Genomic DNA, 25,878 nt, shown 5'->3' on the forward strand with positions numbered 1-25,878 from the left:
AAGGACCAGTAGAAGGGTTTTTTGGATGATGAGTTAAAGATATTTTCCCAAACTGATTCTGACCAGATCTCCTTCTCAAATCATTTGTTGTTTGAAGTTTGTGGCAGTCTGTTTATGTGTTTGTGCTTTGGAGGTGGAGTTCATCAGTGTGATTGGAGGCACCTGGGCCCAGTGCTTCACCAGCTGATCCCCATCACTTAGAGCTCTCCTCCTCCACACATCTTTGATTTATGCATCACACTCCCACTGCGTCACCTCAGCCTTCGACCTGCATCTCTGTGGCTCAGAGCCAAGTTCTGACTGGTGAATCAGAAACATACACGTCTTTAAAAACGTAAATACATTAATAACATAAGTTTCTCCTCGTGTGTCTCGTCTGTTCTCTCTCTGCTCTTTCCTTTTGCCTCCTCACCTGGCTCACCTGGCTCACCTGGCACTCATTAACCTCATTAACCTCATTAACCTCATTGGCTGCACTGCATGAAAGTTTGTATCTCTGTTGACCTGCTTCTGTTCAGTAGACACAACATCACGTTAAAAGACACCACACATGAGAAATAATGGATCATATTTATTTATTATTACTTTAAATGTATGTAAACTGAGCTTGAGTGAAGTATTTTATGGCAAACTTCACGCTCTCTCTTCCAAAAGGAGTTTATCTTAACTTCAAACAGTATAACTTAATGATAACTCTGCTGATAATGACTTAAATGTAAATTATTTGTCTTTAACAAAAATAACTTCCTGTGATAATAATATTTAAAACAACATATAGGATTACTTTAGCAAAAGTAGCAGTTATAAAGGCAGCTTACAAACTGATAGATCTGATGGATACATATAAAACTTTTTACAGGATCTCACATGAAAAACTTTCAGATTCAGAGTCGTTCTTCCTGCTGGGGTGAGAGTGAAGTGGCAGTGATGAAGTCTGATGTTAACTAACAGCAGAGTAAAGAGGATTGTCATCAGAGCCTTCATCTACCTTTAGAGCAGAATAAACAACATCAGTGTCGTTACCACGCGGCTCGCGGGTGGACGAGCCTGCAGCCGAAAAATTCACCTGAGCGTAGGTGAGTGCACCTGAGTCATCCTCAGCCTGGAGAGGAAAACAGAGAGAGTGTGTTAAGGACGGAGCTTCAGTCCTTCAGCAGCCACATTCAGTGTAGTGTGCAGAGTAGTTTTCATTTCATAAAGACGTTAAAAACACACGTGGGTGTGTAGTTACAGTTCTACCACTGTGCTGTCTGTATCTGTTTCCTGCAGTGTCACTGCATGTTTTAGTGACCTGGGTTGACTTTAACTCAGTTCCCCCTTTTTTTTTTTTTAAACAGACGCTCAGTGTGTTTACGTGCACTGACTCCAGTACAGCCTGTTAAGCCTTATTAACTGAACTGGATTACTAACCAGTGTCATTAATGACAGTGAGAGTTGTTCGCCTGTGTATTATGCTGAATACATTTCCAAAACCCTGCACTGTTTTACTGTTCGTTCTCGTTCACAAGAATGGGACGGACTTAAGATCGCAGCAACCTTTGACCTTTGGAAACGCTATCAATGGTTTCCCTTACTTGGTGCTGAGAAGTGGCTCCAGCATCGAAGCTGTCGTCACTGGTTTTGGCTCCGTCTGATTTGGTGTATGTGGCTCCAGTGTGAACAGAAGAGATTTCCACAGGAGGCCTGCTCTGTCTGTCCCCCTCCCTGATACCCTCATACACTCGGTTGACCTACAGGAGACAGAGACAGGTTGGGTTTGTATCAACATCAGCTGAGCCGAGTCTCACAAAGTGTCAGACGTGTCAGATTTCCTCAGACTCACCTCAGTGACAGAAGCATACTCTGCCTCCACAGGAGGTTCTGAAAAACAAACCAGAACATTTAAACCAAACCAAACAGTGAGTGTGCTCTGCTGAATCAATGTGTGAAGTGAAACTCAACTGATGAGTTATTTCCACAACATGTCAGCGCTGTGAAAAGAACAGGAAGTTAATTATTTTTGTTTAGCATGGTCACCAACACAATCAGCAAGTGGAGAAACGGCAGTAAAATGAAATAATGAAGACACTCTGAAACCCTTAGTGTCTGATTTTCACCATTTGTGTAAAAATAAACTCCCTCTCAGGAAATATGAACACACAGATGTGATACACACAGTGTAGTTACAGTGTGAAATCATTTTCTCTGATGTCCACTGCAAGTAACACTGAAAAACTACAATTACTACCATGCAGCTGTAAATGCAATTAATTAGTGAGTTATTGTGACAGTGACCTTTGACCTCTGACCACCAAAATCTAACCAGTTCATCCTTGAGTTCAAGTGAATGTTTGTGTGTCACGTTTATGTCACGTTCACGAGGATGGGACGAACCTGAGGACATGAAGCCTCTGCTCACAGGTATAAAAACACTCCTCTCTAACTGCAGAACTTGCCTGAGAATAACCACATTTTTAAGTTTTCTTCAGTATCAGATGAAGCCAGTGATAACTACATGGACGTCTACAGGTTTGTTGCAAACAGGAGCTTTTAATAGCTAATTCTGCTGTTGTGGTCTTACATGATCGTGAAAAACATTTTGTACTTATAAAATGAATGAATAATATGTATAAACAAAGAGAAAACAAAGAATTAACGTTCATTTTCTGTGAGAAATGGGAACTTTCAATTGTGTAGTTGCCAACCTGTGTATCTGCGTGTGTGTGTACATTTCCTGTTGCCTCACCTTTAGATTTTAAAGTCCTCTTTCTGTAAAACACCAGTGCTGCCACTGCTAACAGGATGACCAGGAGGCCCAGAGTCACACCCACATACAGCATCACATCTGTGGTAAAAGCAGTTTGTTTTATTCTGACACTGACTGACTGACCATGACGTCAGTGTCCTGTACTGAGGCTAAATTCTAAAAATATTCTTCTCCACTTCCTTGGTGAGAGTTAGATGAGAGCATTGACACTGCTGTGATCTCTGTGCAGTAAATATGAAGCTACAGCAGGAGCCAGTTAGCTTAGCTTAGCACAAAGACAGGAAACAGGGGGAAACAGCTAGCCTGGCCTTGCCCTGAGGTAACAAAACCAACCTATCAGCACCTCTAAAGCTCATTAATTAACACGTCACAATTCAATCATTAAATCTGTACAAACATGTAATGATTAATAATGTAACGTAGCTCTTATTTTGTAGTGTACAGATATCAGAGTGAAGTATTTCACACGTCAAAATATTTCTACAAAGTTTCTGTGGCCATGTTGTCGGTGTGTGTAACTATTCTTCTGATTCCTCAGCTGATAATGGAGCTTTACGACTGTGACTGACAGCAGGCTGTGGGTAGTGTTTCATCAGCTTCCTCCCTGCATCACATTGTTCTGGTACAAACATTGTTCAGGTTCAACACTAAAAAGCTCCAAAGTCCCATCTATTCATCTGTGTCACCAGCTGCTGTTAATGACACATTTACCATACATAGGTCTGAGCTCTCACTCAACTGTGACTGGAGCATTGAGAGGAAAAGACAGAGTCATGACTGGTTGAAATGAATGACACATGCTGTTTGGAATAAAGTTGGATGAGGTGGTTGTGTCATTTGTGACGTACAAATCTGATGGATAATGTAGTATTTATTTGTTCCACAAAAATAAATGAGATCATATACTAAAACTTTCAGTCACAGACTTTCATCTAAACACAGTGTGTGGACATACCTTCAGGTGTTGTGTCAGACTGGTCAGTGGTTGGTGGTGTTGATGCGACTGATGCTGAAAAAGGAAAAACAGAAAGAAATAATTATGACTGAAATGAAATGATCCTGACTGACTGAAGTTTCATTGCAAATAATCAGTTCATCACTTTCAATTCCTACAAACATATTAGTTGTCTTTAAGTGATCAATATGATTGGATCATTAATATATAAATAACCAACAGTTTGTAATATATTTATATATTATAACTGATTTTACAGCAGAACTGTTGGTTTTAAATGAGCATTTCTCAGTGTTCATTATGATAAAAATACAAGGTAACATGGTTGTCAGACTAAATATCAGGTTCTTTAAAACATCAGCAGCTGAAGAGGAAAAATATTCTTCACACATCCAGAGACATTAAGGAACATTTTTGTTCAGTTCAGTAGAAACTCACCATCTGTAACAATGAGCTCAAAGTCCCTGAGTGAAGACGAGTCCAGACCACACCAGTACTGTCCTGAGTCAGACTTGGTCAGATTTGTGATGGTCACAAACAGAAAGGATCCTCCTCTAGTTCCTGTTAAATATCTGATGCTGTATCTGTCTATCTGAGCTCTGTCACCAGCTGTTCCAACAAGAACCTTTTCTTGACATGAGTCTTTACAGAAGAACTTTGATATTCCAAAGGAAGTAAAGAAACATTGAACTGTGACGTCTTCTCCAGTTCTCATTTTGAGCAGTTTGTCTTCATGGTTTCCAGTCAGCAGTGCTGTTGAAAAGACAAACAACAGTTACTATCTGTACTGAAGATTATTACAATGTCAGATCTGATCCACAGTCAGACTGGGAGCTGCCCAGTTCAACCAGTCTGTGACTCCAACACTTTAATCCAACAGTGATTCTTCCAGCAAAGATTCAAAGCATCATAATCTCAACCTCTGATTGGATTCTATTTGATTTCATTCATTCTGACACTTTAACACAACAGAACACAAACTGTTCAAACTGTCACACTGATCAAAATACTGAACAGCACATCCAAAGTCATGTGTTTTCATCTGTCAGCTCCTGCTCCTGATAGAAAATCCTTCACCACACAAACACTAAGTATATACTGTAGCTGTGTAGCTGACTAATATTCAGATAAAGTGCTGTGTCACTTCATCAGTTACTGTTTGAAATGAACATTTATCAGTGTCCACAGTGATAAAAATATCAAGTATGAAATATATCAGCAGCTGTCAGTGAACAGTCAAACTTTTCTTCAGACACAAGAAAGAAACATTTTCATGGATTTTAGTAGAAACTCACCATCTCTGACAATGATTTCAAACTGCACCAACTGAGTTCTGATCAAACCACAGCTGTACAGTCCTGAGTCAGACTTGGTCAGATTGGTGAAGGTCACAGAAAGAAGTGCTACATTTGTTTCTTTATATCTGATGCTGTATCTGCCTCTCTGAGCTGTGTCTTCTGTTGTTTCAATGAGAATGTTTCCTGGTTCACATTTGTTCTTACAGAAGATCTTTGTTGTTCCAGGAAAAAGTAAAGGAACACTGAACTGTGGCATTTTCTCCTTTAGTTCCTGAAAAGACGTTCTGTGCATCGATGAGAACAGTGTTTCCATCCAGCAGAGCTGTGGAACAGATGAACAATCAGTAGTTAGTATCTGTGCTTCCTGTAAGATGCTGCAGTCTGATCCACAGAGTCACACTGGAAACATGTGAAACATCAAATACAGTAGAGTCCAACTTTCACGTCTGTTTTTAAGACTTTAAAATGCTGCAATGAAAAAGTCCAGACTTCAGCCACAAACTGACCTGACTGAACTCACCTACATTCACTAAAACTACAGCTTCATCACTCTTTGTTAGACGTGTTAACAGTAATCAGTGGGTTGTATTTAATGAAGAAACTATTTAACATCAGAGCAAACAGAGAGATTTAAGAAGCTGCAGGTCAACAGTTCCTGTTATTTCCTCACCTCTGTGTTGGTTCAAAATGCTAACAGGTTTATATTTATCAGTAGGATGTGAGATCATTTAGTAAAATCTACATCTACGTACAGGAGGTTTTTCAAACCCTTTCTGACCCAGACCCTCATATATGATAGTGAAGGGAACATTTTTAGCTTAAATTAGTTTGATAATGATTCATTGTTTGAGTCAGTTTTTTAGCAAGAATACCAAACCATAGATAGAATATATAGAGTTTTAGACTGTTGGATGAATAAGAGCTGAAGATGAAAATAAGTTAAAGTAGTCGGGTGAGTTCCTCATTGATGTACGCTTCATTCTGAGGAAGAAACAAGTACTTGTAATGAACTATTTTTAAAGGATGAATTCACATTTTTTTTTATGTCTGTCCTCAAACATCACTCACAAGCCCCTATGTTCACTGACAGAGAAACTACTGGTGCAAATGAGATGACAAAGTGACAAAGTGAATGTACTCACAGAGGAAGAAGCAGCAGATCAAAGTGTGACAGACTTTCATCTTGAGGCTCTGATGGTTTACTGCTGCTTCTCTTTTCCTCTCTTCTTTCTACACTGGAGAGGAGGAACTTCTTCACTTCTCTAAATGATGGAGTCCCTCCTCCAAACACATCACACAGCTCTACTCTCCTCCCCTCTCCATCACCGTGTATTTCCACTGAGCTTACCTAAACACTGACGTATGACTTAACATTAAAGTTGTGCCTCGTAAGTTGAAATCGTTGTTATGTTTCTTGATTGATTATGTTGATTCAGGACACATCAGTAAAATGTTAATGAGTCTACAATTAAAGTCTGCACCTTAGTTTTAAAGAAGAACATACCTTTGGTCTTGTTAATATTTGAGCTAAGACAGCACTGTACCACACCTTTCATAGCATTAGTTAGCCTTTCAGCTGCTAACTGAGCTGTTTTTGCATGTGTGTATAAAACTGTGTCATCGGCATAAAATTGTAATTCTTCTCCATGACAATGCTGTGGAAGATCATTGACATAGAGGCTCAACAATAAGGGGCCTAACACAGATCCTTGAGGTACTCCCATTGTGCACTTCATGAGGCTGGAGCATACACCTTTGACTTTAACACACTGAGTATACCAACAGCCATGCCAGTGTTATTGATAAGATTTTTTTGTTTTGTTTTTTTCCTTTAACAAAACAGAGTAAATTTAATGTGGCAACTTAAAAGTGGGTTTTGTTACAAGATGAATGGCCTTAATTTAAAATGTAGTACAGATCTGCAGAATTTGCCATGCTACGTCAATCACTCAAATATAGTGATTACAGCATAATTCAACTTTCTAATATTCATGTTTAGGCCGTCGCAGCACTTGGTTGAGGTTAGTAGAAGATCTGGTTTAATACAGGAATAAAATTTGCAGTGAATTCAGTAACAACATGTTTATGTATATCTAATTAAACCACAGCCTTTTCATGACCTAAACCAAAGTGGTTTTGATGCCTAAACCACAAACCAGACTGTGAATGTGAAACCTGTGACAGTCGAACGCTCTGCATCCACCTCAGCCACTTCCTGCCAAGTACTCTGCTGTTGTTGTAGCACTTTACTCATTCATTCAAAAGAAGCTAAGGACATCACCAGTGCGTTAAAAAGTGATTCTTCTCTCAAAAATGTGTTTACATTTTCTTGTGTTTTCTATCCATGTTGTGTCTTTGTAAGTTGAAGTTTAAATCAGGTCTGAATTCACAGTCTCCTGTGTGTTGTGAGAGTGTTAAGCCCAAACTCTCTGGGTCTGATTCCAGCGGTTTAAGCCTCTGACGAAGACTCAGTTAGAGGGAGATTGTATCTGAAAAACCAAAGTTACACAGAGACACAACAGGGAGGTGGCTTGTTGTGTGAACTCACTGCTCTTACATACTGGTGCTTCACTAAAAGTTAAGGGATCATCAAAGTTATTACAGTTCATCCTGACAGAAACATGAATGTGTGTAACAAATTTCATGGCAAACTGTTCAATAATCACTGAGACATTTAACCACAAATGTCAACTTGATGGTGGCACAGTTCAGGGATCACAAAAATCCATATGATTCATTCTGTGGGAACCATGAACGCCTGCAGAATATTTCATGGTAATCTGACACGGCTCTCCATATGATCTGTGAGGACACTCATGGTCGACAGCTCAGTGAACCTTTGTTTAGAAACCTCTCTGACGTCCAACAAACCCTTGTATTCATGTTTAATTTGTTTTTCCACTGTCGGTCTGTTCAAGATATGTGATCACACAAAGGTTTTACTCTCTTTGTGACATTAATGCCAAAGAGACAGAACAGTGATGATAATAGTAGGAGTGATAATTTACCAGCTCTGAGATGCACATCAGACAGTAGCCTACACTGAAGACCTTTCTATTACTGTGGCGCCATCTAGTGGTGCCATCTAAAGGCAGCAGGTATCAGTTCTACCTGCAGTCTGTAGCAGGAGAGGTGTTCTGCACTGATAATCCACGATTATACAAGGCAGATCTCCTGGTCTTTCTTCATTTACAAACAGCCCTGTTATTCTAAAAATATAAACGTGCAAAAGTGCAATACATATTTAAAATTAATAAGAGTCCTTAAGAAGTAGATGAATAATGTTTTAGTGTGGAACAGAACGAGTCGACCACATTCAGTTTGCAGTAACTCTGCTGGAGGATACACTGCTTTTAATGTCTTGTCTGCTGTACTGTAAAAACAGAGAAGAGGAACAAACACATTTTCCTGTAAGTCTATGACTGATCTATCGAAACTTTAAATTTAAACTCAAATTTCACTGAGCTGTCTCTGTGCTTCCTTAAGTATGTTTTTGATTTATGATTGAACTCTTCACTCACATTTGTTACATCATTTTATGTAGTTAGAGTGTCGACTGGGCTTCAGGGCAGTTTATTATGAAACCCCCTCTGTATCATTATCATACTGTGGGTGCAGCTAAAAGCTGTGAGAACACAGACAGAGATAGAGGAAGAGAGAGAGATAGAGGAAGGAAATGTTAGATTAACGCAGCCTCGGCTTCTTGACTGACCACACAGACAGACAGTGAGTTTGAAGTGACAGAGTCAGTTCATCTACAGCTGAAACATTTTCTCCATCAGGATCAAATTCAGAATGAATCTCCACCATGTTCTGTTCTTCTGCTTCTTCTCAGGTGAGGACTGATTACCTGTCTGTCTCTGATGCTGCAGCTCACACTGCTTATTGACAATATTTGATCACAGAGGCCTTTGTGTTGGTTTATTGTTCTGTGATGTGTTCTGTTCTCTATGCTTCAGAAAAAACATAATATTCATCATTATATGTTGTTGATAGTTCAGATGTTGATGTAAGAAAGTAGGGACTTTAATAAAACAACAACTCCTGCTGTGTAGCCAGTGAAGAGTTGAAGTGATGTCTGCCTCTGTATCATCTCTGCTTCTCTGTGAAGTGATGGATTAGCTCTCATTAACCTGCAGTCTGTTTTACAGTAAGTCTACAATACACAAAGTTCTGACCATCAGTATTCACTGTTCATCTGTCCAACAGCACTGTGTGGTGGAAACTCTGGGATCAACATCTATACAGGACCTGAAGGAGGAAGTGGAACAATTAATTGCTACTTGACTCTGCCTGGAAACAGGAAGTTCTTCTGTAAGAATGAATGTAAAGGAGAAGATGTTCTGATTCAAACAGATGATGTCAGAGCCAACAGAGGCAGGTACAGCATTGAATATAAAGGTGAATCTTCTGGAAGAGGAATTGTGTCTGTGACCATCAGAAATCTGACCCAGTCTGACTCAGGACGGTACAGGTGTGGTCTGGGTGGATCTTTGGTTCCAGAGTCATACACTGACTTTGGGGTCAGAGTTTCAGATGGTGAGTTTCTACTGAAAGTCATTAAACAGATATATTTAGTATGTTAGCTATGTTTTTGTAAGAATAAATTAAATCAAATAGGATCAATTTAAATTGTGGATGAACATGAGTTATTTATGATGTATTGTTATGTTAATGATCAAATAGCTTCATTAGCAGTCAGACTGTGGTTGAACTGAGCAGCTTCCAGTGTGACTCTGTAGATGTGTGTGCAGCATCTTACAGGACGAACAGATTGTAACTGTTGACTGTTCATCTTTTCTACAGAGCTGCTGGATAAAAACTCTGGTTTTCTCAGAACAGACACAGAAGGAGAAAATGTCACATATCCATGCATCGATGCTGTGAACAGAGACAGAATCTTCTTCTGTAAGGGAGAATGTAAAAAAGAAGAGGACATTTTCATTGAAACAAATGGGAACAGAGCTCAGAGTGGCAGATACAGCATTGAATATAAAGAAGGATCTACATTTGGACTGTATGTCACAATCACACAGGTGCTCAAGTCAGACTCAGGACAGTACAGGTGTGGTTATGGCAGAGCTTTGTCTCCTGATTCATCACGCACGTTCTCAGTCATTGTTGACGGTGAGTTTTTTCCTTTTAAGTAAAACTTGATTTTCTTCTATTAAACTTATTATACATTATATTATACATTATATATAATTATATAATACATTATATATATATATATAAACAACCCTGTTTTCATACTGTCATAGTGACAGTAAAACATCTCACTGGCTGAAACAGGTTGGTGTAGACCAGGGGAGAGAGGTACACTGTAGCATTAGTTGTTGCAGGTGGACGGGTGGAGGTGATGTATGTCAGGATTTGAATGCATTTTGATTGGGTGAAATGGGCATGTTCAGGCTATAACTGGTTGTTGAGTTGATCTTTAATATTGAGGACATCAGACTGTTTTTTCCAGCTAAAAAATACCTTTCTATCTATGTATCTCATTTCTCTCATAAGGATTTATCTGTATCAGTATCTGATTGTTTCATTCTGTTTTCACAAATCTCTCAAACCTTCTTCAGCATCAGTCCCAGCAGGTTCCACATCAAGAACAACACAGCTGCCTCCACCAGCTTCCCCTGAAAACACCAAGACATCCACAGGTACAGGACAGTTCTGTTTGTCAGTCACCATCCCTCTGCCAACTTAACCTGAAATACACTGAACAAAAAATATAACACAACATACAAGTTTTTATATTAGAGTATTAGAAGTAACTATTAGAAACCACACTACAAATTAGTAAAGAAACTAACAGTACATACAGTATTCAGTGAATGAAACAACTCCAACACTGATCTCCAACAAACCAATGGCCATTGGACATGCGTGTTAGCCCAGACAAGACAGTTGTGATGCTGGACAGTTTCTCTTTGATTACTGATGGTTGAATGATCAGATAATCCTGCAAGTGGAGAAGGTGTATGTGCCGATCTTGTGCTGACATGATGACATATGGTCGGTGTTTCACAGTGCTATCAAACTCTTGGTAACACCTTTTTAGACGACTGGCGGTTCTGCAGATACTGCAGATGGTTGATATTCCTGCAGTTATGGTGATTGTAGTACTGGACAAAATCTGACATCTTGTAGTGTTGTGGCACACCACTACACTGTGTAATCAACATCTTGATATGCCACAGCTGCAACAATCTCTCTGATCTCTCTCTCTCTCATCCCTCCCAGGCCCAGTCTCTGCCCCTTGCCGAGGTTATTTCTTGCCTCTGGTTGTATGTTTGCCTTTGGTTTTTGTGCTGTGGGGTGTTTCTCTGCTGGTTCTCTACCAATGTAAGACGAGGAGGAACTTTGGTCCAAACACCGAGGGAAACAGAGACAACGTAAACATGGAGGTGACTTTCTTTTACCTGTTCTGTCTTCCATGTTGTTTATGTGGGTTTCCATTAATGCTCTGCTGAATGTAACGACATGAGACCAAGGTGTGAACACATATGTGTATGTGAAGCTTGAAATGAACCTTAGGTGTGTTTTGGATGGTGTACACTTTAAGTCATCCAGTGGAGCTGGATAGTCAAGTCAAGTCAGTTTTATTTATATAGCACCAATTCACAGCAGAGGTTATGATGGGTCACTTTTCATGCAGAGAAAGTCTCGATCATATAATATCCAGACTCTCATTATTTTCTGTCTTATTTTGAGTTGATCCTCATTGATTTCTTCCTGTCTTTGTTGTTGTTCCTGCCTCTGTGATTGGCTGCCCCGCCCTGATGTGTTTCGCCTGTGTCTCATTGCCTCCTCTCACTTTGTGCATTGAGTCTCTGTGATTCTTCTCCTCAGTGTCAGTTTGTCTGTTGTGTTCCTGCAGTCTGTTGGAGTCACTGTCTTTTTTTCATACTTTGTTCATGTTCCTCAGTTTTTCCCAGTGCTCCTGCTGACCTGTAAGTTTTGGATATTATTTGTGTTTATTTTAAAGTATCTTCACTGCCTTTGTGTGTGTGTGTGTGTGTGTGTGTGTGTGTGTGTGTGTGTGTGTGTGTGTGTGTGTGTGTGTGTGTGTGTGTGTCTGCATTTAGGTCAAGAAATAATTGAACCCTAATAATTGACCTTGCTGATCTTCTGATTTTAACTAACACCATCATTAGAACTCATGTCAAAACACATTTGTTATGAAACTGCCTCCTTGCTTGTATAAGTTTATTATTTTATTATTGTTATGTGTTGGAGGTGTAAGTTTAGATTTGATGGTTTTTGTGTCTTGTACTGTAAATTTACTTTGGTGTTCTGATGGCACCATTTATCATGTCACATGTCATTTCCTTTCCTCAGAAATGCACTTTTTGCTTTAGAAGCATTATTTCAATACAATTATTATTTAGCCACTAACAGGTTAACAAACTACTGCCTAAGAATAACAAATATCTGGTCTGTTACAAGAATTTACCTCACAGGATCAGTAAAGTACATTTATCATATTAGCTTATCTTACTCTGGCTGCTGCTGTATTTCAGGTTTGATATCACTCCTGTTTTATTTTCAGGTGCCTATTACCTGTAAGAACTGGGATTCAGCCTCCAAATGTGAAGACTCTGTCTACCAGAACTTCAATCCTGCCAGCAGGGGTCAGGACCAAATTTAATCTGCATATCTGAAGACCGAAAACAAATGGTAATGTTTGGGTGTGAATTCGGACTGCACATTGTGTAGCTTATATGTTTATTTTGCTCTTCTTTTTTTTTGAGATATTTTCTATTAACTTGTTTTTTTTTCTCTTCAGATGATACAAAATTGGTCATGTTGTGAAGGTGTTCAGTATCTCTCTTCTTCTGAAATAAAAGTATAGCAGTTTCATGGTGTTTGTTCTTTTAAACTTTGAGTAATACAAAGGAATGAGTAGAGTTCAGCTTGAAGCAGTTGCTTGATAAGTCTGTTGTACTTTGTAATGGAAGCTAAGAAAAGCCAAGTTCCCTCAGTTATTATTTTGTTTTCAATTATGACATAATTTTTTTGTCACACCAGTGCCAGAATTTATGAATATTATGTTGAAATGAAATGAAATGACTGGTTGAGTGAGTTACTGATGGTTATTGCCCATAAATATAATGTATGGGATTTGGATTTAGTTGTATGTGTTATCTACTGAAGTAGTTGCACCCTTGAAGAAATTTTTCAACAATTTTGCTTCTGTGGAGAATCCTGTTCACCCTGTGAGATTCATGGTTATTTGGATTTTGAGGGCCTGCTAATCATTTAATCCTTGCTGTATTTCAAGAGTAATTAGCTTCAATAAACAACTTTTGTATGAAACCTTGTATGTAGCTTTTTTTGTCTCCTATTGCTGGAATGAATTTGATGTAAGGACAAGTTCCATTTAGGGTTCGGGTTCCAAGTTAGAAATCCAATGAATCCCTTACCAAACCTTTTATTCAGGCTTTCTGCTTGGTGTATGTCTTTTGCCTCTGTTTGATCCTACAAGCATCAGAAATGAACCAAAAAAGATATGATTTATACAAATGATATGATTTTTTTAAGAGCTACAGGTTGATGACCAAGAAACACAGAAAATTCATGAACAAGCAGAGGAAGTTCCAGCACAAGAGACGCTTTTAATATCTGAAGGTTTGTGGCTAAGCAAAATAGAGATAGAAATCTCCCTCCTGTTTGTCTTGCTCTGTGCCCCAGTGTGCGTCATACTCTCACCCTTCCCTTTTTTTGTGTGTGTGAACACACAGTGAACTGTCTGGCCTGGAAAGACCAGAGGTCAAAAGTGCCAGATTGAATAATGTTAAAAAATATTGCACATATACTGATTGTGTTGTTCAGGATGAAGGGAATCTAGAAATTAAGAAAACTGTAGGTAAAAGCTGAGAAGCCTCAGTTGGTTCAGCTGGCAGAGGCCATGGATGAGAGAAAGGCAGGAGCTTCTCTCCTGACAGTTGAGAAGGAATCTATGTCTGTCAGAGGTGTGGTCAAATGGGTGAATGTTGGGCCAGAGATTGTACTGCCACAGTGCCAGAGGGACGGGGCAGCGATCCAGGCAATGCATTTGTGAACAGACCATGTGGAGATAAGAATTAACCACCAAGATTCTACTGTGTAAATCTCAAATCCTGCCTCAATTTGTCAAGGACTGGACATCTTCAAATAAGTGACACTGGAAATGCTGACCCATTTTACCTTTCTCTCTCTGCTACAAGTCTAACAGCTCCCAGTTTTTAAGGTCACATTCCACTCTCTTATCTACGAACTCTTGGCTGATATCAGAGCTACTGAATTATCGTGGAAATCAACACTCCCAGGCGCTTTTCAGATTCCCCCCAAAAAACAAAAAACATGTACTTGCACTGGTCTTGGGAATGCCTATAAAGTGCGAAGTAACTGAGTTGTTTCCAGCTGAATGTGAGGACTTTGGTGTTTCAAACAGACACCACCCATTTAACATTGTTTGAGAATCTCAGTAAATTTGGCAGGAGGTGTGTTGTTACATGTTCTGGGTTTGACTATTGTTTGAACCGAAAATGGCTTAGTACTGAAAAAATCGGATTCTGTTGAGGAACCTTTGACTGGTAAGGTATGCCACTCCTGAACCTCTTGGCATGATTATTACTGGAATATTGCATGATTTTGTTGCTTTGGTTGTTGTTTGACACAGATGATTTTTTTTTGCCTGATCTGTGCCATACAATGTGATTCTTGTAGGTGAAACCCATATAAAAGGTTATTTTTAGAGCCCCCGGGGTGTGTTCTAGATGAAACTCTTAGAAGGTTAAAAGGTTCTGGATCAAACCCCCAGATAGGGTCCTGGGTCAAACCTTGTGTGGAACCTTCACAGATGGTTCTATGTCTAACCCTTTCTCTTGAGTTCTGGGTAGAACCCTCTGAAAGGATTCCAGTTGGAACTTTTATAAAAGGTTTTACCAGGAACCAAAAATAGCTTTCCTGTGGGGACAAACTGAAAAACCCAAAACGGTTCTATTGAGCACCTTTATTATAAGAGTGTACTGGGAGTCCCAAGGAAATTTATGTTAACATCCCTTAATTCTTTCATTAAAACAGGATGTTTGGGTGGAACAGAGAAGAGGAAGACAAACAGTTGGGGGGTTTTAGGCATTTGTTGCCAAGTCAAAATTAAAGTGAGAGATGAAATACAAAGAGGTCAGGCTAATCATTGTGAAAGGAGTGAAGTGACAGAGTGTTTCACCTGCAACTGAATAATTTTTCTCCAACAGGATCAAATTCAGAATGAATTTCCACCATTTTCTGGTCTTCTGCTTCTTGGCAGGTGAGGACTGATTACCTGTCTGTCTCTCTGATGCTGCAGCTTATTGAACATTTGTTTTGTATATTTGTCTGTGACTTTCAGGTGCTACGCAATCATTATCATTGATCCAGTATTTGCTGTTGTTTATTTATGTGGTTGATGTAAGAAGGTACAGATGTTTCCCAAAGACACTGTGACTATTACTACTGCAGCTTTGAGAACAGTAACAACAACTCAGTTGAACTGATGTCTGCCTCTGTTTCATCTCTGCTTCTCTATGAAGTGATGGATTGGCTCTCATTAACCTGCACTCTGTTTTACAGTAAGTTTACAATACACAAAATTCTGACCATCAGTAATCACAGCACTGTGAACTGAAGAACACAGCTTCCAGTGTGACTCTGTAAATATGTGTGCAGCATCTTACATGACGAACAAATTGTAACTGTTGACTGTTCATCTTTTCTACAGAACAGCAGGATAAAAACTCTGGTTCTGTGACAACATATACTGGAGAAAACATGACATATTCATGCAACACCAATGTGAACAGAGACAGAATCTTCTTCTGTAAGGGAGAATGTAAAAAAGAAGAGGACATTCTCATTGAAACAGATGGGAACAGAGCTCAGAGTGGCAGATACAGCATCAAATATGAAAAAGGATCTGCATTTGGGCTGTATGTCACAATCACACAGGTGGTCAAGTCAGACTCAGGACAGTACAGGTGTGGTTATGGTAGAGCTTTGTCTCCTGATTCATCACGCACGTTCTCAGTCATTGTTGTAGACGGTGAGTTTTTTCCTTTTAAGTAAAACTTGACTTTCTTTCATTAAAACTGATGTATTTAGTATATCCACATATACAGTATCTAGGGATTTCTGGAGAATCGGAAAACAGTAAATGACAGTAAAATGTCTGAATGGCTGAAACAGGTTGGTGTAGGCGAAGAGAGAGAGGTACACTTGCAACAACTGTGATGTGAGAGTTGAGAGCATCAGATGTTGTAGGGGGACCGGTGGTGGTGACGTGTGCAGGGGGTGTGAAAGCTGAAAATGGAAATTAAGATTTTACATTTTTGTGGATTTATGTTGGACAGCCTTTACTATTTAAATCAAATCACTTTATTATAATATTTGATGCTGAATTTTGTGTGTGTGTCTGTGATTGAAAACGTCAGTGAGATTTATCTGTATCAGTACTGATTCAGTGTCTGATTGTTTCATTCTGTTTTCAGAAGCCCAACCACTTCCAAACCAAACAGGACCTTCTTCAGCATCAGTCCCAGCAGCTTCCACATCAGGAACAACACTGCTGTCTACACCAGCTTCCCCTGAAAACAACAAGACATCCACAGGTACAGGACAGTTCTGTTTGTCAGTCACCATCCCTCTGCCAACTTAAACTGAAATACACTGAACAAAAATATAACATAACGCAAGATTCTCTACATTTACCTTTAATATTCAGGACATCAGACTGACATCTGTTGTTTTTCTAAAGCTGAAAAACATTAATTTCATCAAGTATTCTTAATTAACTGTTGAAACGTTTTCAGTGTCTGACTGTTTCATTCTGTTTTCACAACTCCAACCACTTCCAAACCAAACAGGACCTTCTTCAGCATCAGTCCCAGCAGCTTCCACATCAGGAAAAACACTGCCGTCTACACCAGCTTCCCCTGAAAACACCAAGACATCCACAGGTACAGGACAGTTCACCTGTTGCAGAGGTGTGGAGCAGCTCTGGTCCTGGCTCACCTGCTTGCTATTTATCACTGGACTCAGAATAAGAACTGTGGCTCCCCAATCACTCAGTTCCAGATTGTTCTGCATGCTCTGTGGTAACACACTGTGGCTGCTCTAGTTCCCTGGTGTTTAAGTTTCTAATTCATGTTTTCTTGTGCCTTAGTATCCACCTGGTTTGTTGCTGCTGCCTGCCTCTGCTGATGTTCACCTGCTTCACCACCATTACCCTGCCACACTACTCACCTGCTCCAGGCCTCTAGCCTCTGTGTGCTCTGTGGTCCTTTGCTAAACTGTTTTGGCAAATCATTGCGTTCTAAAGTGCAACACACCTCTTTCACAGAGTTCACCAGGTTGTCAATAGTGACCTGCAGAATTGCGTCCCACTCCTCCTGCAGGGTCACATGAAAGGTGTTAAGGGACTTCTGAAGGATTTGAGAACAGCAGGGGGCGTGTTCGAGCTAAAATGGGATGTTAAGTTGACCTTTAATATCAGGACTTCAGATAATTTGTCATTTTTCTAAAGTAAGAAAAATGAAATTACAATTTCACAAAGTATTCTTGTGTGTGTGTCTTACTGAACATCTGTTGTCTTTATAATATTTAGAGTTTTTTAAATTAATTCTGGAAATATACTCAGTATCTGATTGTTTCATTCTGTTTTCACAAGCCAAACCACTTCCAAACCAAACAGGACCATCTTCAACATCAGTCCCAGCAGCTTCCACATCAGGAACGACACAGCTGCCTCCACCAGCTTCCCCTGAAAACAACAAGACATCCACAGGTACAGGACAGTTCTGTTTGTCAGTCACCATCCCTCTGCCAACTTAAACTGAAATACACTGAACAAAAATATAACACAACATACAAGACTATCTACATTCACCTTTAATATTCAGGACATCAGACTATCTGTTGTTTTTCTAGAGCTGAAAAACATTAATTTCATCAAGTATTCTTGTGCAAAATGTGTTGCTGAACAACTGCTGCCTTTATAATGTTAGAGTTTTTAAAATTAACTCTTGAAACGTTTTCAGTGTCTGATTGTTTGATTCTGTTTTCACAACTCCAACCACTTCCAAACCAAACAGGACCTTCTTCAGCAGGTTCCACCTCAAGAAAAATGCAGCTGCCTCCACCAGCTTCCCCTGAAAACAACAAGACATCCACAGGTACAGGACAGTTCTGTTTGTCAGTCACCATCCCTCTGCCAACTTAACCTGAAATACACTGAACAAAAATGTAACACAACATGCAAGATATTTAAAGTTTTATAAATATTAGAAATCACACTGCAAAGCAGAAATGTAACAGTACATACAGCATTCAGTGAAGAATCTGGTATATCCATTAGCAAAATGCAACACAACTCCTTCACATGGAGTTCACGTGATTGTCAATAGAGACGTGTGGAATCGTGTCCCACTCCTCCTGGACGGTCACACAGAGTCAGTGGACTTCAGCAGGAAGAAGAACACGTTGGTGCACAAGACGATCCGGAACAATCTAAAGCTGTTTTATGCAACAATCTCTCTCACTCTCGTCCCTCCCAGCCCTCAGCTCTGTCCCTCGCCCAGGTTATTTCCTGCCTCTGGTTGTGTGTGTGCCTGTGGGTTTTGTGCTGACGGCTGTTTCACTGCTGGTTTTCTACCTGTGTAAGACGAGGAGGAAGTATGTTTTGAAACCTGAGGGAAAGACAAACAACATAAACATAGAGGTGACTTTCTTTAACTTGTTTTGTCTGTGTTTACGTGGGTTTCAGTCATCACTGTGTGGTGTGTAACTGCTGGTCCAAAAGATGTTTTAGCTGATCTTGAGTGCAGGATAAAATCAGGGGCTCTCTGTTGGAACCTGGCCGTGTCATGAAATCAGACTGTCATGATATTTAGTGCAGATTCATGACATCATTTTAGGATCTGCCACTCTAAGTAATTCTTTGTCTAGACTCTTATTATTTCCTGTCTTATTTTTAGTTAATCTTCCTTGTTGTGTCTGTTATGGTTTTGCTTCCTGTCTTTGTTTTTGTTCCTGCCTGTGCTCCACCCTGATGTGTCCCACCTGTGTCTCATTGTCCTCTCCTTGTGCATTAAGTCTCTGTGCTTCCTTCCCTCTGTGTCAGTTTGTTTGTTTTGTTCCTGCACACCCATCTGCCTGTGTGTGTGTGTGTGTGTGTGTGTGTGTGTGTGTGTGTCTGCATTTGGGTTCAGAGGTGATTGAACCAGTAGCCTTAGAGTTAAAGGAAACTTAAAGGAAACCTAAGCTGTACTTTTTCTGACTCACCATGCTCTGACTGTGCAGACAGTAGCAGCTAAAGGGCTGGCACACATGAATGCTGCTTTCAAGGTTTGTAATACTGCGGCTTTTTTATAGCAACCACAGAAACTAGAGAGAGAGGAACGATGGTGCTCTGCTGCTTCCATGCAGCACAGTCTCTTTTCTCACGGTGATGTGAAGCCCTGATTCATTTCTGTAGAGCCACTAGTATGACTGTAGAGTCTTCCTTTGTTAAAAGCTGCATCTAAACACCTCTTGACTACTTCAGTTCTCTTTTAGTATTTTTCAAGTTTTGTTATCTGTGTGTTGTTTATATTTGTTTTCTTGAAACCGTAAATCTTTATTTTGGTTTCTTTTTCTTTGGTATGAGCTTTATACTTCTCATTTTTAAAGTTTTATTTAAATGTAATTATTATTATAAGTTATTTAAATTGTTGCTCATTAACAAACAACTGCCTAAGAATAACAAATACCCTGTCTGTTACTCTGGCTACTGCTGTGTTTCAGGTTTGAATTCATTCCTGTTTTATTTTCAGTTACCTGTCACCTATGAGAACCCCGGTCCAGTCTCCGAGTGTGAGCACTCTGTCTGCCAGAGGATCTGAACCTGGATTTTGTATTGTGCAGTTTATAGTATAAACCTGGTAGCTTTCATAATCTCTCACAGAACTGATTATGTTTGTGAAGGTGTTCGACATCTTCTCACCTGATTATTCTGAAATAACATTATAGCAGTTTCTAGATGTTTCTGTTCTGAAACACAAAGAAATGAATATAGTTCAGCTGTAACAAGCTGCTTAAGGCAGCTGCACTTTGTAATGAAAAGTTTAAGTCATTTCATTTGTCAGTTTTTGTGCCAGTGCCAACTTTGATAAATATTTTATGTTATCAAATATGTTATAGTTTCTTTGAATTAGTGAAACAGCGCCCCTGTTGATTGTAATGGCTCATAGGTGTCATTCAATCAGTGTGGTGAGAAATGGTACTGCAAGTGTAATGGAAATTTAAAGAACGTATGTATTCTTCAGACTGACTGTGAACTTTGTGCTGTGTCAGGCTGAAATGATGAAGTCTTTGAAGTGGTTTCCCCCTGGACAGAGTCGATCGAGCTTTGAAAGAATTTTTCAACAATTTAACTTCAGTCAAGAATCCTGTTGACTGTGATCTGTGATTACCTGCAGTTTGTAGTAGTTAGCCTGCTAGCTGTCTAAATCCATGATCCTTGTTGTTCATCCAGAGTGATCAGCTTTAATAAACAACTTTATATGAAACTCTGTAGCTTTTTTTTGTCTCCTGTTACTGTCATGAACAATGTGACAGACCAGGTGAAATGTTCCAGAGGGAACATTAACATTGAGTTTAAATATATTCTTACTGTCCAACATGTTGAAAGAAGCGCTGGTGGCATGTTCTTAGATTTTAAGGATTAAAGACTGTGTATGGGTGCATGCAAGATTTAAAGCTCATACAGTGTCAGGTGACATATGCATGTTGCGTACACATACACTGATCTGCAACAACATCATCCTGTTCTGATCATGTTTAACCACAGAAAACAGAAGTAGAGAAAGAGTAGAGAGAAATATACAGCACATGAAGTCCACTTCTGAAAAACTGGCCCACGTCTGATGAGACGTTTACCACTGACCACCTATAAATACAGAGAGAAGATGAAGATTAATGAGATAATGAGAGCAACTGACAGAAATACAGAGTGAATGTACTCACAGAGGAGGAAGCAGCCGATCAAAGTGTGAAAGATTTTCATGTTGAGGCTCTGAGGGTTTAATGAACCTCTCTGTCAAATCAGGAACTTCTTTACTTCCTGCTCCAAAGACAACACACAGCTCTACTCTCCTCCCTTCTCCATCTGTCTTTATTTCTGCACATTAATGTAACACTCCACACAGCTATAACTTGAAGGAGTTGTTCAGTTTCACCTATCGTCATTTATCTTATTGCAGATATACAGTGAGCAGCTCTTGAAAAGCTTTGAGGTGTTTGAGCTCATCATCTTGCTGCAGTATGAATCCTTCTCCATAAAGGTGCAAACTGAGAGGGTGCAGCACATCTCTGAAGAATGGACTCTGTGCTCAGTTCAGTGCAGGTTTCCAGGAAGCCTTTCTTCCCCTACTGAGAGGTGGTTTAGAAACAGCTGTCATCGTCTGAGACCTCTATAAGACAACCTATCTCAACACTGCCTGACAAAAAACAACCAGCTGGAAACGCGAGGCACAGCCTCATTTATAACAGGAGAAGACTGGTTGAACAAGAACAAGTCTAGGACGAATAGATTAAAGCCACACGAATGTCATGCTTCAGTGGAGGGACACTCAAGGAAATCTGACCTTATGTTCAAAGGAGTTAATTTGGTCACTTCCCCAAATGTACTTAAATGTGACTGCTGACTTAGACCATGGACAGTCTTAAATATTTAGCCTGTCTAAAGGTGCATCCACTCTCTGTTTGCAAGTCTGCAGCTGTTCACAGTATCAGCATCCACACTGGAGAATGATCAGAGCTTAAAGTGGCCACTGAGTGTGTATAATCCAGCATTAATCTTAGATGAAACTGTTCACAGCCCTGTTATTTTAAAAATGCAAACGTGCAAAAGTGCAACATACATTTAAAATGAATAAGAGACGTTGAGAAGTAGATGAATAATGTTTTAGTGTGGAACAGAACGAGTCGACCACATTCAGTTTGCAGTAACTCTGCTGGAGGATACACTGCTTTTAATACTTTTCTTCTGTACTGTAAAAACAGAGAAGTTTGCAGCCACAGCAGTCGTATATGAAATGTCAGCGTCAGAAACAGAGCAAAGAGGAACAAACCCGCTTTCTTGGCTTCTCATACTCATCTGTTTTTGTTGTTTTTAACTGGATAAAGCTGCTGACGTTCTCTGAACTTTCTCTGTTCATTTAATATTTTTTGATTTCTGATTAATTTAAATCCTCTGTCACATTAGTTTACATGTTCTACTGCACATATACAGAGAAAAAAGGACAGAGAGAGAGGGGAAGGAAATGTTAAATGAATGCAGCCTCAACTTCTTGATTGACCAGCTTTACGATGAAACCCCCTCTGTATCATTATCATACTGTGGGTGCAGCTAAAAGCTGTGAGAACACAGACAGAGATAGAGGAAGAGAGAGAGATAAAGGAAGGAAATGTTAGATTAACGCAGCCTCGGCTTCTTGACTGACCACACAGACAGACAGTGAGTTTGAAGTGACAGAGTCAGTTCATCTACAGCTGAAACATTTTCTCCATCAGGATCAAATTCAGAATGAATCTCCACCATGTTCTGTTCTTCTGCTTCTTCTCAGGTGAGGACTGATTACCTGTCTGTCTCTGATGCTGCAGCTCACACTGCTTATTGACAATATTTGATCACAGAGGCCTTCATGTTGGTTTATTGTTCTGTGATGTGTTCTGTTCTCTATGCTTCAGAAAAAACATAATATTCATCATTATATGTTGTTGATAGTTCAGATGTTGATGTAAGAAAGTAGGGACTTTAATAAAACAACAACTCCTGCTGTGTAGCCAGTGAAGAGTTGAAGTGATGTCTGCCTCTGTATCATCTCTGCTTCTCTGTGAAGTGATGGATTAGCTCTCATTAACCTGCAGTCTGTTTTACAGTAAGTCTACAATACACAAAGTTCTGACCATCAGTATTCACTGTTCATCTGTCCAACAGCACTGTGTGGTGGAAACTCTGGGATCAACATCTATACAGGACCTGAAGGAGGAAGTGGAACAATTAATTGCTACTTGACTCTGTCTGGAAACAGGAAGTTCTTCTGTAAGAATGAATGTAAAGGAGAAGACGTTCTTATTAAAACAGATGATGTCAGAGCTAACAGAGGCAGGTACAGCATTGAATATAAAGGTGAATCTTCTGGAAGAGGAATTGTGTCTGTGACCATCAGAAATCTGACCCAGTCTGACTCAGGACGGTACAGGTGTGGTCTGGGTGGATCTTTGGTTCCAGAGTCATACACTGACTTTGGGGTCAGAGTTTCAGATGGTGAGTTTCTACTGAAAGTCATTAAACAGATATATTTAGTATGTTAGCTATGTTTTTGTAAGAATAAATTAAATCAAATAGGATCAATTTAAATTGTGGATGAACATGAGTTATTTATGATGTATTGTTATGTTAATGATCAAATAGCTTCATTAGCAGTCAGACTGTGGTTGAACTGAGCAGCTTCCAGTGTGACTCTGTAGATGTGTGTGCAGCATCTTACAGGACGAACAGATTGTAACTGTTGACTGTTCATCTTTTCTACAGAGCTGCTGGATAAAAACTCTGGTTTTCTCAGAACAGACACAGAAGGAGAAAATGTCACATATCCATGCATCGATGCTGTGAACAGAGACAGAATCTTCTTCTGTAAGGGAGAATGTAAAAAAGAAGAGGACATTCTCATTGAAACAGATAAGAACAGAGCTCAGAGTGGCAGATACAGCATTGAATATAAAGAAGGATCTACATTTGGACTGTATGTCACAATCACACAGGTGGTCAAGTCGGACTCAGGACAGTACAGGTGTGGTTATGGTAGAGCTTTGTCTCCTGATTCATCACGCACGTTCTCAGTCATTGTTGTCAATGGTGAGTTTTTAATTTTTCATCAACAAGAAAATATTGTAAATATTGAAAATATTTCTTCATGACCTTTTGGTTAAATGCAAATTCATTTTTAAGGAAGTTTTAGTGTCATTTAAGTATCAGCAGCTCAGGCCACTTCAAAACCAACCTGGACTCACCGACCTTCCTCAACCTCCACATCAAGAACAACACAGGTCACTTCGTCAGCTTCCCCTGAAAACACCAAGACATCCACAGGTACAGGACAGTTCTGTTTGTCAGTCACCATCAAGCAACATGCAGTAATGTTTAGCGTCAGTTTGGTAAGAGATATATTATATCGAGAATGGGAGCAGAAACAAAAGTGTTGTGTTTATATATTTGTCCAGTATAAATATATCCTCTGAAAACTGTAAAATTATCATTACAACACTGTCTAATAACCTCTCTGATCTCTCAGTCTCATCCCTCCCAGCCCTCAGCTCTGTCCCTCGCCCAGGTTATTTCCTGCCTCTGGTTGTGCCCTTGGTGTTTGTGCTGCTGGCTGTTTCTCTGCTGGTTTTCTACCAGTGTAAGAGGAAGAGGAACTTTGAAGAAAACAGTGAAGAAGATGCAGACTACGTAAACATGGAGGTGACTTTCTTTAACTTGTTTTGTTTGTGTGCAGTTCAATCATTGTTGCATGACGTGTAACTGACTTTTTTCTTTGCAATTCAGTAATTTGCAGATTTTAAAAACCTCATGTTTGCAAAGGTCTAATATGTGCAAAAATAGAAGTGAGACCAAGGTGTGAACGCGTATGTGTACGTAGAGACCCAGTGAAGCATAAAATGAACCTTAAATGTGTGTGTTTTGGATGGTGTACACATGAAATCATGAAATCACACTGTCATGAAATTTAGTGCAGACACTCATGGTTCCCAAATGATGAATCTGAGTGATGCCACTCTTACTTCCTGTCTTTGTTGTTGTTCCTGCCTCTGTGATTGGCTGCCCCGCCCTGATGTGTTTCACCTGTGTCTCATTGCCTCCTCTCTCTTTGTGCATTGAGTCTCTGTGATTCTTCTCCTCAGTGTCAGTTTGTTTGTTGTGTTCCTGCAGTCTGTTGGAGTCACTGTCTTTTTTTCCTGTTTCATTCATGTTCCTGTTCCTCAGTTTTTCCCAGTGCTCCTGCTGACCTGTAGGTTTTGGATATTATTTGTGTTTATCTTAAAGAATCTTCACTGAACCCAGCTGCCTTTGTGTGTGTGTTTGTACTTGTGTCCAGAAATAATTGAACTCTAACAAGTGACCTTGCTGATCCTCTGACTTTTCATCCAGCGCCACCATCAGGTCAAATCCATTGTTCTCAGTGTAAAGACAACAGCAGGACGGGAATGATACACAGACTGATTTTACTGCCTGTTATCTGAGTTTCACAACTGATTCATGTCTTTACAAACAGTGAACAGACAAATCAGTGAAGGGAAATGGTTCTGGAGCAACATCAGAAACCTCAAAGTCTTTACCTGTAAATTATAATATGATAACTAATTGATAACGGCACAATAAACAATGTTTATGTTATGAGTTAGCAAAACTTTCTCTATTTCTCATGACATACTGTTAACCATTCCCTCTATTTGAAGGTACAACCTGCTTTATTTATCTGCATGATGAGATTATACAACTAGGTGGCCAACAGGTGGTGCTGCTGCCACTAATTCAGAGTACACAGCACTGGCATTGCTGGGTGTAAACAGCTCAGTCTTTCCTGAGTCCTCCTTTCTTGAAGCTCAGATTAATCACTAATTGAATTACAATTCTGGGTGCATGTACAATTAATTAATTGATCAATTGTTAAAGTCTGCATCAAAACATTTTCTATGAAATCACTTCCTGATTATCTGAAACATGTCTTCTAGCTCGCATAACGTCACCCTCTTAAAATGATTGCCTGAGTCATTTTTCAGGAAACACAAAAAACTGAACCACTTGTTGAATA

At 39.6% G+C, this 25,878-nt stretch overlaps 2 protein-coding genes and 1 long non-coding RNA gene across 10 annotated transcripts in view; 2 read left to right on the forward strand and 1 right to left on the reverse strand.

The window, feature by feature from the left end:
- Positions 1–556: 556 nt before the first annotated feature.
- On the reverse strand, positions 557–6,231 carry LOC108873276 (uncharacterized). Of its 2 annotated transcripts, XM_018661450.2 has the most exons (8): positions 6,142–6,231; positions 4,997–5,321; positions 4,140–4,454; positions 3,702–3,755; positions 2,726–2,824; positions 1,823–1,860; positions 1,575–1,730; positions 557–1,102 (listed from the first exon to the last, which is right to left on the reverse strand). In XM_018661450.2, the coding sequence occupies exons 2-8, from the start codon at positions 5,310–5,312 to the stop codon at positions 941–943; spliced, it is 1,140 nt and encodes a 379-aa protein (XP_018516966.1). In that variant the 5' UTR covers positions 5,313–5,321; positions 6,142–6,231; the 3' UTR covers positions 557–940. The 2 variants fall into 2 exon arrangements, with proteins under 2 accessions (XP_018516966.1, XP_050927440.1); XM_051071483.1 differs by lacking the exon at positions 2,726–2,824.
- Positions 6,232–8,634: 2,403 nt separating this feature from the next.
- LOC108873302 (mucin-5AC) overlaps positions 8,635–25,878 on the forward strand; it is a 52,725-nt gene continuing 35,481 nt past the window's right edge. For 2 of the 7 annotated variants that reach the window (XR_007813470.1, XR_007813469.1), the window contains exons 1-10: positions 8,639–8,834; positions 9,209–9,538; positions 9,806–10,064; positions 16,000–16,064; positions 16,510–16,629; positions 16,885–16,977; positions 17,688–17,804; positions 18,112–18,192; positions 18,574–18,737; positions 19,831–22,623. Coding sequence is in view for 5 of the 7 variants with exons in the window: in XM_051071491.1 (XP_050927448.1) it covers positions 8,795–8,834; positions 9,209–9,538; positions 9,806–10,064; positions 16,000–16,064; positions 16,510–16,629; positions 16,885–16,977; positions 17,688–17,804; positions 18,112–18,192; positions 18,574–18,737 (1,269 nt within the window). In the remaining 2 variants the exon portion in view is untranslated. Of the gene's footprint in view, positions 8,835–9,208; positions 9,539–9,805; positions 10,065–15,108; positions 15,294–15,555; positions 15,595–15,743; positions 16,065–16,509; positions 16,630–16,884; positions 16,978–17,687; positions 17,805–18,111; positions 18,193–18,573; positions 18,738–19,830; positions 22,624–24,369; positions 24,528–25,878 lie in introns of those variants that run through there. The other 5 variants (XM_051071491.1, XM_051071492.1, XM_051071493.1 and 2 more) reach the window with 5 other exon arrangements.
- LOC127142596 (uncharacterized) lies at positions 11,413–13,318 on the forward strand. Its single transcript, XR_007813474.1, has 2 exons — positions 11,413–11,952; positions 12,552–13,318. It is a non-coding gene; the product is annotated as an uncharacterized LOC127142596 (long non-coding RNA).

Source organism: Lates calcarifer, linkage group LG6, assembly GCF_001640805.2.
Source record: "Lates calcarifer isolate ASB-BC8 linkage group LG6, TLL_Latcal_v3, whole genome shotgun sequence".
In the NCBI taxonomy this organism is placed as follows: domain Eukaryota; kingdom Metazoa; phylum Chordata; class Actinopteri; family Centropomidae; genus Lates; species Lates calcarifer.

Bases quoted from the DNA above. Each gene is read 5' to 3' on its own strand.
- LOC108873276 (XM_018661450.2), bottom strand. From the start codon at position 5,312: ATGGAAACACTGTTCTCATCGATGCACAGAACGTCTTTTCAGGAACTA. The intron at 1,861-2,725 runs GTGAGGCAACAG...TTTGTTTTTCAG, and splicing joins GAGGACTTTAAAATCTAAAG to AACCTCCTGTGGAGGCAGAG. The intron at 1,103-1,574 runs GTAAGGGAAACC...TTTCCTCTCCAG, and splicing joins GAGCCACTTCTCAGCACCAA to GCTGAGGATGACTCAGGTGC.